General features: G+C 50.1%; 1 protein-coding gene across 3 annotated transcripts in view; it reads right to left on the bottom strand.

The window, feature by feature from the left end:
* Window positions 1-1162: 1162 nt before the first annotated feature.
* The window catches only part of DMTN (dematin actin binding protein), a 64687-nt gene continuing 56066 nt past the window's right edge, over window positions 1163-9783 (bottom strand). For 2 of the 3 annotated variants that reach the window (XM_081203151.1, XM_081203150.1), the window contains 4 exons: window positions 8090-8155; window positions 6807-6857; window positions 6593-6673; window positions 1163-4931 (listed from right to left, as the gene is read on the bottom strand). In XM_081203151.1, the coding sequence (XP_081059277.1) occupies window positions 4818-4931; window positions 6593-6673; window positions 6807-6857; window positions 8090-8155 (312 nt within the window). In that variant the 3' untranslated portion in view covers window positions 1163-4817. The other variant, XM_081203152.1, reaches the window with a different exon arrangement.

Below are 9783 nucleotides of genomic sequence, written 5' to 3'. Positions count from 1 at the left end.
AGTTAAACTATGGAACTCGCTCCCTCAGGAAGCGGTGTTAGCTGCCAACTTGGAAGGCTTTAAACGAGAATTAGACACATTCATGGAGCAGAGGGCTATCGATGGCAGCCAGCCACAATGCCTGCATAGTCGGAGGCAGCAATGCTTCTGAATTCCAGCTGGTGGAAACCACAGGAGGGGGGAATGTGATTGTGTTTGAATCCTGCTTGCAAGTTTCCCAGAAGAGGCATCTGGTTGGCCACTGTGAGAACAGGGTGCTGGACTAGATGGGTCCGTGGCCTGATCCAGCAGCTTCTTCTGTGTTCTTTCAGCAGGTTGTGTGTGCAGTTACCTGAAGGCCCAGTCTGGCTCAGGAAGAATAGTGTGCAGTCTCAGAGTAGATTGCTAGATTTCTCTTCTAGTGCCTGTGGTCTGTTGTCTTAGAAGTGGCTGGGCAGTGTCTTTTTTTTTTAAGAAGGTATGTGCCAGGGAGGGCTTGAAAAATGACCAGTTCCCTCTATCCTCATCCAAACGTTTTCTTAGTGAGCATTTCTCACTTTTTCCTGCATTGGTTACTTCCAGACTGGAACGCTGCAATGCCCTCTGTGTGGGGCTTCCCTTGCGCTTGATCTGGAAGCTGTAGTTAGTGCAGAATGCTGCAGCACGATTGCTGACAGAATGAGGCCTTGTCAGCATAGAACACCTTTGCTCAGAGATTTGCACTACTTGCAAGATTACCTTACCAAATAGACACCCACTCGATTGCTTCAATTGGCAGAACTGGCACTGTTACATGTTCCATATAATACTCATTTCGTATTTGTAAGAAATTTATTTTTTAGTGTGGCAGCGGCTACACTCTGGGATTCCCTGCCATTTGATATCAAGCAGGTGCTTCCACTGTACTCTGTCTGGTTCTGTGCACAGAAGATTTTTATTTAGACAAGGCTACCCAGACATGTAGAATATTGCTATATGTTTTAATCTGTTTTCAATTTATTGTTTTGCTTTAGGGTTTTTACTAGTAATTATTTTATTTCATTGTTTGTAAATTGCTTGGAGGTTTTGTTTTGTTTTTAATTTTTATGAAATAATAAACAGAGGAGAGGCTAGAAAGGATTTAACAGTGTGTGCAGCTCTTACATCAGTCCTGACAAACAAATAACAAAGCATGGACAAGACCTTTTTGAATAAAGCCACTTCACATTTAATTAAAAGGGGGTGGGGGTTAGAGAGGAAATCATTTCCACACAGATTCTGACATCAGCCGAAGTGGGTGGTGGAATAGGGGTAGGCCGCTCTTCGCACTAGGAGGTCCTTATTTATAGATATGCTCACAGAATAGCAGTGAAAAGCAAGTAGAGGCCGGTGACTTCTAATAAATTACATTCTTTACATTTGCACAAAGTGGAGTGGCCAGGAGGGAGGAAATGTAAGGGGGAGGGCAGCATGGCAGGGGCTGTGTGGAGGGGAAAGGCATGATCTGAACACTGGGCTCCTGAGCCAGGAAAGGCAGTTTCTCCCACAGCCCTGGGGAATGGCTCATTGGGCAGTCTTGGTGGCTATCCTGCTGCTTCCCAGATGTTTGGGGCTGCAGCTCCCTTGAGCTCCAGCCAGCACACTGGAATTGTGCTGGGCTTGGTGGGAGCTGCCATCAAAAGCAGTTGGAAGGCGCCAGGTGGAGGGAAAGCACCTCTCGTCATCTTCCTGACTCAAAAGATAGACTTGCTTGGGCCTAGACTGCTGCTGCTGCTTTGATCCACCCAAGGGCAGCGAACCCTTCCAGGCTCTTCTGCTCTCCGTCCCACAATGCAATGGCAGCACCCTTACTAGACTGAAAAGTGCCAGGACACCATTGTGGATGGGAGGTTTTTGCTGGTGCAGTGCAGGACCCCTTAAGTGAGACAGGTAGGCCTGGCGCTGGTCTGGATTGGGGAATGTTCCTTGGAAGTGTGGCTTGCAGCACCCCTCTCCTCCTTGGCAAACTCTTCCCCCTCTTTAAATAGCCTGATGAAAAGTACCTCTGGATTTCAGTAATTTTACCAGTCAGTGAGAAGCCACCACTTAAGGGCTGGTAGATTTTGTGGAGGAAGGTGCTCATTGGGACAGAGAGAGAGAGATATCTTTTCCGCCCCAGCAGAAACCAACCCTGCAACTCCCTGCTGATGTCTAGCAGCCTGTGCAACATTGGTTTGTGTTCCTAGAATCATGCGATCTGGAAGGGGCCCAAAGGATCACCTAGTCCAACTGTGCTGACTTGTGGGCCCTGGTAGTTCAACAGGCACGGGTGCTTGTGTATTGCACGCAACCACCTGTGTGCTCCCTGGGACAGGGGGAGTGTGATGGTGATGGGCAAAAAGGAGCCTTGGCCTCCAGGAGGAGGAGATGGGGGTGGGCAGGTGATTCTCATCTCTTGGTGAGCAGAAATGTGTGGCAGTGTAGAGACAGCCTAGTCTCCTCGTGTCCTGGCTCTCCCTGCTCTCCCTGCTCAGTCTGGGTTGAGACTGACGGTTGTTTGGCTCCTAAAGAAAGCAAGCCCGTCTTGGTACAGAAAGTGACAGAGCAGCCTGGATCTTGCCCATGAAGTGGCTGCACTCCCAAGGTGATCCTTTGCAGAGCCTGGCCTCTATGCCCAAGACAGAAGGGGCCGGCAAGGAGGCTCCTGTCCCTTGGCATAAATGCAGTTGCCTTGCATGACTTAAACTACCTGTAGTAGCTTCTGAGAGACCTAGGGCTGTGGCACAGTGTTGTGGGCCTTGCGGTGGCTGAAGCAGAAGAGAGCTCTCACTCCTCCAGCTTTTAGGGTAGAAAAAGAATTTGGATTTGCTATCCCGCTTTATCACTACCCTAAGGAGTCTTGGGTGCCGCTGTGGGTTAAACCACAGAGCCTAGGACTTGCCGATCAGAAGGTCGGTGGTTCGAATCTCCGTGATGGGGTGAGCTCCTGTTGCTCGGTCCCTGCTCCTGCCAACCTAGCAGTCCGAAAGCACGTCAAAATGCAAGTAGATAAATAGGTACCGCTCCAGTGGGAAGGTAAATGGCGTTTCCGTGCGCTGCTCTGGTTCGCCAGAAGCGGCTTAGTCATGCTGGCCACATCACCCGGAAGCTGTATGCTGGCTCCCTCAGCCAATAAAGCGAGATGAGCGCCGCAACCCCAGAGTCGGCCACGACTGGACCTAATGGTCAGGGGTCCCTTTACCTTTAAAGAGTCTCAAAGTGGCTAACAATCTCCTTTCCATTCCTCCCCCACAACAAACACTGTGAGGTGAGTGGGGCTGAGAGACTTCAGAGCAGTGTGACTAGCCCAAGGTCACGCAGCAGCTGCATGTGGAGGAGCAGGGAATCGAACCCAGTTCACTAGATTACGAGTCCACCGCTCTTAACCACTACACCACACTGGTTGTGCAGGAGCAGGGGCATATCCAGGCTTTGCATCAAGCCACCTTCTCTGCAGTCCTTTCCACAGGACTAGCATGAAGCTGTGGAGACAGGGCAGGTAGATCTGTGTACGTACGAGTGCAGGGTATGTGGAGGGGGAGGCACATAGGCTGAAGAGGCGGGCCTGAACTACGGGCATGACAGCAGCAGGTAAATGCATTCCTCTCTTCAGACACATCTCTATTCAGTCTCGCTGAATAGAGCTTGCAGGGTAGGTGGCAGGGGCCCCCGGATTTTGGGGTGGGGGGGCAGGCAGCAGGTGCAGCACAGAAGAATGTTACAGCCTAGATGGATGGGATGGCAGGGCAGAGGGAGAGCAGGAAACAGGTGCCACATATAGCTGGCCCAGGCCCAGCTTGCAGGAAGAGTTGGGAATGCTGGGGTGGAAATGGGTAGAGGAAGGTGGCCTACAAAGGGAGCTTTTGGCAGCGGGGAAGAAACTAGAACCATAGAGTTGGAAGTGACTCCAAGTGACCCCCTGCAGAACGGGGGCCTGGACACATGCCTCGATTCCAAATGAAGCCCACCTCTATGCCCTTCTCCATGCCTGCGGGCACCGTGGTAGTGGCTGCATTCCTCCTGTAGACAGCACATCTTAAAGAGTGGCCACAAAATACTTCCGTTTGTCCAGTGCAGTAGGGGCAGGAGCTAGCAAAGAAAGCTTTTTTTGTTTTTGCTGGGGAGGGTGCCATCACACTGCTGCTTGGTAGCCATTTAGATGAGAAGCAGCCCCAGGTCACGTTCACTCCAGTGGGGGCTAGGCACGTCCAGTGGGCAGCTGAGTACCAATCACAAGGGGGCAGAAATCAGTGGGAGAGTGTGGCAAGGCTGCCCCCTGTGAGAAGAGGATGCTGGGGCAGAGAGAGCCTCTTCAATCTGGTCCTGCTGCAAGGTGGGAGTCTGCCTGGTGCCATGATGCTCAGATCTGCCCGCTGGGCCAAGTCGGGGGCTCATTCTTGCCCAAGTTTAGAAAACCTGATGGGCCTGTGTGCCAAAGGGGGGAGAGGATGCATGGTCTGGGAGTAAAGCCAGCAACGGAATGAGCTTAAGGGTGGCAGCACAGAACACCTAATCTCCACCCTGGCCTCTTCCCACCCCACACATGGCTGATTTTCACCGGGGTGGGAGTGGGGAAGGGACTTGGCACCCCCCACAGCCGCTGCCACATTCAGCACAGGGTGCTCACCACTCTTTTCCTGACCCACTTTTCCTCTGCCCCAAGAGTCAAGACATGGCAGCCACCTCTGCAGTGAGGGCGGTTGGGTGGTGGTGGGGAGAAAGGAGCAACGTCCCTTCGAACGAGCTCGAGAGTAGCCCTAAAGCGTCTGTGATGAAAGACGGGTCGGCACACACGCACGGAGCGTCACGCCGGGCATGTCGGCTCTGCGCGGGGGCCAGGATCAGAAGAGGAAGGCTTTCTTCTTCAGCTCATTCCGCTTCCACAGGGCCAGCTTGCCAAATTCGTCCGGCGACATCTCGAACGCACGCAGGAAATCCTCGGCTGACAGGTGGCGCTGGGATGGGGAGAGAAGGAAGGAGGCTTGCTCATTCATTCATTCATTCATTCATTCATTTCATAAGATTCATGAAACCACTCGAGTGGTTTGCAGTCAAGGCACATGAAAAATAACTTTTTAGAAGCAAATGAAAACCTGAACCAACTTTCTAAAACATATGGCTAAAGGTAAAGGTAAAGGGACCCCTGACCATTAGGTCCAGTCGTGGCCGACTCTGGGGTTGCAGCGCTCATCTCGCTTTATTGGCTGAGGGAGCCAGCATACAGCTTCCGGGTGATGTGGCCAGCATGACTAAGCCGCTTCTGGCGAACCAGAGCAGCGCACGGAAACGCCATTTACCTTCCCACTGGAGCGGTACCTATTTATCTACTTGCACTTTGACGTGCTTTCAAACTGCTAGGTGGGCAGGAGCAGGGACCGAGCAACAGGAGCTCACCCCATCACGGAGATTCGAACCGCCGACCTTCTGATCGGCAAGTCCTAGGCTCTGTGGTTTAACCCACAGCGCCACCCGCGTCCCGTAAACATTTGGGTAGGCGCTGCAAAGGGGTACAGTGAATGCACCTGCTTGAAATCAATCGGCAGGGAGTTCCCAAAGGTTAGGTGCTGCCAGGCTGAAAGATAAGAGAGTTCCTACAAATGTGGAGCCCATAAAAATGCCGCTTCTGCCGATCGAAGTGGTCGAGTGGGCAAGGTGCTTGTCTGGAAAGGTGTTGTATTTCGTGTCAGAACATGGGAAGCTGCCTTATCTTGAGTCAAGACAAGTGATTTGTCTAGCTCAATATTATGCACACCAACTGGTGCCTTGCAGAAATTGGACTACAGCTCCCATCGTCCCTGCCCACTGGCCATGTGGGCTGTTGAGGCTGATGGGAGTTGAAGCCCAACAACATCTGGACCTTCTTACCCCACATGTGGCCCCTCTGCTGCTTCAATCAGCAGGGCAGGCGCAGTTACAAGTGCCCCATAATACAGGTATTCCGCATTTGTAAGAACTTGATATTTTAGTGCAGCAGCACCCAGACTTTGGAACTCAATGCCTATTGACACCTTTACTCTTTTCAGCACCTGCTAAAAACATTTTTCTTTAAACAAGCCTGTCCACATGTTTAGAAAGTTGACGCGAGTCTTAATATGTTTTTAGTCTCCGGTTATCTTAACTTTTCCAATGTCTTGTTATTTCTTCTTACTGCCAATTTAATTGCTTTTTCTTTTCTGTTAAGCCCTTTTGAGTTTTTCTGACAATTGAGTGGCTTATACATTTTCTAAAACAACAACAACAATAATATTATTATTAATAATAATAGTACAGTCATACCATGGTTGTCAAACAGAATCCATTCCAGAATTCTGTTCGACTTCCGTAAAAATTCGACAACCAAAGTGTGGCTTCCGATTGGCTGCAGGGGCTTCCTGCACACAATCGGAAGCCGCATAATCCGCGTCGGATGTTCAGGTTCCAAAGAACGTTTGCAAACCAGAACACTCGCTTCTAGGTTTGCGGCATTTGGGAGCCAAAATGTTCAAGTCGCAAGGCATTCAAGATCCAAGGTACGACTGTAATAATGATGATGTTGATAATGATAATAGCAAGGAAGTGATTTGCAGAGTGTCAAGGTTGAGAAAGGTAGATTTGCACCAGTGCTATTTCTTTGTACCTCTAGCCTTGTCCTGTCCACGCCTGGAGGCAGTTTCACTCTTCCCCGATTCGTCACCATCAACATCTCGTAAGGGTAAATCTTCAGGGAGGAAGAAAATCAAAGTTAACGAAGGGGCCGCTTGGTTGCATTTCTTTGTGGGCGCATCAGGACACATTACCCCCATGCGAAAGGACGGTGGATATTCCCCCATGGCCCCAGGGGCGGTTCTCACCTTTTGCTCCAGCATACTAGGGAGGGAGTTTCCCCTGTCCATCCGCCCTCTCTGGCCGTTCTGCGGAGGGAAAATAAACCCAACACAGTTGCAGGGCCTTCTCCCACAGAAATAGTGCTTGGCATGGCTGTAGACCCACAGGAGGCAGCCAGTTGCACCACCTTATTCCCACCTGGCCCCCCTCTCAAACCCTCCTGGGCCTTCCTCTGGGGTTTGGGTGAGACGCTGTCACTCTCCCGGGTATCCTTGGGGAAACTGGCCTGATACATCACCTCTCAGGGGGACCACCTGTGGCTAGGCATGTGTGCTCACCTGTAGACCTGCAAGACAGAAGGAAAGGGGATGAAGGTGACAAGACAACAGTCCCCTGCCATCTTCTTCAGTTGGTTCATTGCTAAGTTTCCAAGACCACTTAGTGTGATTCCTGCATTGTGGGGGGTTGGGAGTAGATGACCAGGGTTCGAAATTAGCAGGGCACCAGGCGCATTTTGCACCTGAAGATTCTCCGTTTGTGAGCACCTCAAAAAGTCTGGGTGCTTTATTTTCATGCCTGGCTGACACTCAAGGATTACTGAAATGTATGTGCATCGAAGTACAGTGGTACCTTGGGTTACATACACTTCAGGTTACATACACTTCAGATTACGGACTCCGCTAAGCCAGAAATAGTACCTTGGGTTAAGAACTTTGCTTCAGGATGAGAACAGAAATTGTGCTCTGGCGGCACGGCGGCAGCAGGAGGCCCCATTAGCTAAAGTGGTGCTTCAGGTTAAGAACAGTTTCAGGTTAAGAACGGACCTCCGGGAACGAATTAAGTACTTAACCTGAGGTACCACTGTATATGTTAAGGATAGGCAATATGTTAATAAAAAGAGTGTTTTGAAAACTGAAGTATGGTACCCATATTTTTTATTGCAAACACCCAATCAAACATGTATTAGCAATTTCTGCTTAAAATGTGATATTGACAATGTGTCACTTATGTGAATTGCTTATTATTATTTCATGCTTATCAAAATAATAAAAAGTGTTGCCAAACACTCCCCCCCCCAAATGGCGACTAGACATTCTGTTTTGGCGCCTGCAACCCAGGTCCCAGGAGCCATTTGGCTCCTAGCTTTTGTATCCCAGTTTCTAACATTGCCCTTGGGGTCCCTTCCCACTCTACAATTCTGTGACCAGGAGGGAGGTCAGAAGTGGCTCAGAAGTAGCAGAAGAGGGTCCAAGCTAGGGCAGGTGACTGATGTCAGCAGGTGAGAGGTCTGCCTTTGCCCCACCCCAACCCTGTAGTTTCGCTTACCTGGGCTCCCTTTCTCACTGCCGGCAGGACTGAACTCTGTGGACTGCAGCTGTAGAAGGCGGAAAAAAGCAGGAGAGTCAGGGTCACCCACAGAGACATGCCAACCTTGGTGCCTTTGTGGCATGAAGAGAGCAGGCGCTTCAATCTTTCCTAGGTCACATCCAGGCCACACATCTAAAGCACACATCACTTTCCCCAAAGACTCATGGGAACTGCAGCTTTGTGGGAGAAAGGCAACTGATTCCACGTGTCCATGGTGTGATTGTGCCTTCATTACTCATTTTCTGCTTGTGGCAGAAGGATTCTCCCCCCGCCACCTCCCAATAATGGCAGGAGATGTGGGCTACTTGCCCCAGCTACTTGCCTCAGCCCCAGGCCAGCAGGTCTCTCTGCAGGGCCAATGCCAGCTGTGCGATTCTTGGTCAAAGATGGCGTGGATCAGAATTTGACAGCCATCTTCAAATACCTGAAGAGTTGCCCCATAGAAGACTGAGCAAACTTGTTTTCTAGCTGCTCCAGAGGGGAGGAGCCAAATCACAGGGATTCAAAGGGCAAGAAAGGAGATTCCAACTAAATACAGTCGCACCTTGGAAGTCGAACGGAATCCGTTCTGGAAGTCCGTTTGACTTCCAAAATGTTCGGAAGCCAAATCGCTGCTTCTGATTGGCTGCAGGAAGGTCCTGCAGCCAATCAAAAGTCACAGAAGCCCCGTCGGATGTTCGGCTTCCAAAAGAATGTTTGCAAACTGGAACAATCACGTCTGGGTTTGCGGCGTCCGGGAGCCAAAACGTCCAAGTTCCAGGGCATTCAGGATCCAAGGTATGACTGTATTAGGAAGAACTTTCTGACTGTAAGAACAGCTTACTAGATAGCACTGTAAATCTTACTGCATAATATACATGAATATTATGCAGTAAGAATTACAGTGCTATCTAGTATACTAGCCAGCGTGTTGCTTGTATTGTTTGTTGTGTTTAGTTTGCAACACAGGGGTTTGTTGTTCTGTATTGTAAGAGCAGTTTGACAGTGGAACGGACTCCCTCGGAAGACAGTGTTGGACCCTCCTTCCTTGGAGGTCCTTAGATGGCCACCTGTCAGGAATTCTTCAACCGTGGTTCCCTGCATTGCAGGGAGTTGGACTAGTCAGGGGTCAGCAAACTTTTTCAGCCGTGGGCCAGTCCACTGTCCCTCAGGCCTTGTGGGGAGCCGGACTATATTTTGGGGGGGAAATGAATGAATTCCTATGCCCCACAAATAACCCAGAGATGCATTTTAAATAAAAGCACACATTCTACTCATGTAAAAACACCAGGCAGGCCCCACGAATAACCCAGAGATGCATTTTAAATAAAAGGACACATGTAAAAATACGCTGAGGTCCAGCGCCGAGGGCCTTCTGGCGGTTCCCTCACTGCGAGAAGCAAAGCTACAGGGAACCAGGCAGAGGGCCTTCTCGGTAGTGGCGCCCGCCCTGTGGAACGCCCTTCCAGCAGATGTCAAAGCGATAAACAACTATCTGACATTCAGGAGACATCTTAAGGCAGCCCTGTTCAGGGAAGTTTTTAACGTGTGATATTTTACTGTATTTTTGGTTTTTATGGAAGCCGCCCAGAGTGGCTGGGGAGGCCCAGCCAGATGGGCGGGGTATAAATAATAAATTATTATTATTATTATTAT

The sequence above is a fragment of the Podarcis bocagei genome (genome assembly GCF_964188305.1).
Source record: "Podarcis bocagei genome assembly, chromosome: 7".
Lineage (NCBI taxonomy): Eukaryota > Metazoa > Chordata > Lepidosauria > Squamata > Lacertidae > Podarcis > Podarcis bocagei.
This window is presented reverse-complemented; position numbering and strand designations above follow the sequence as displayed.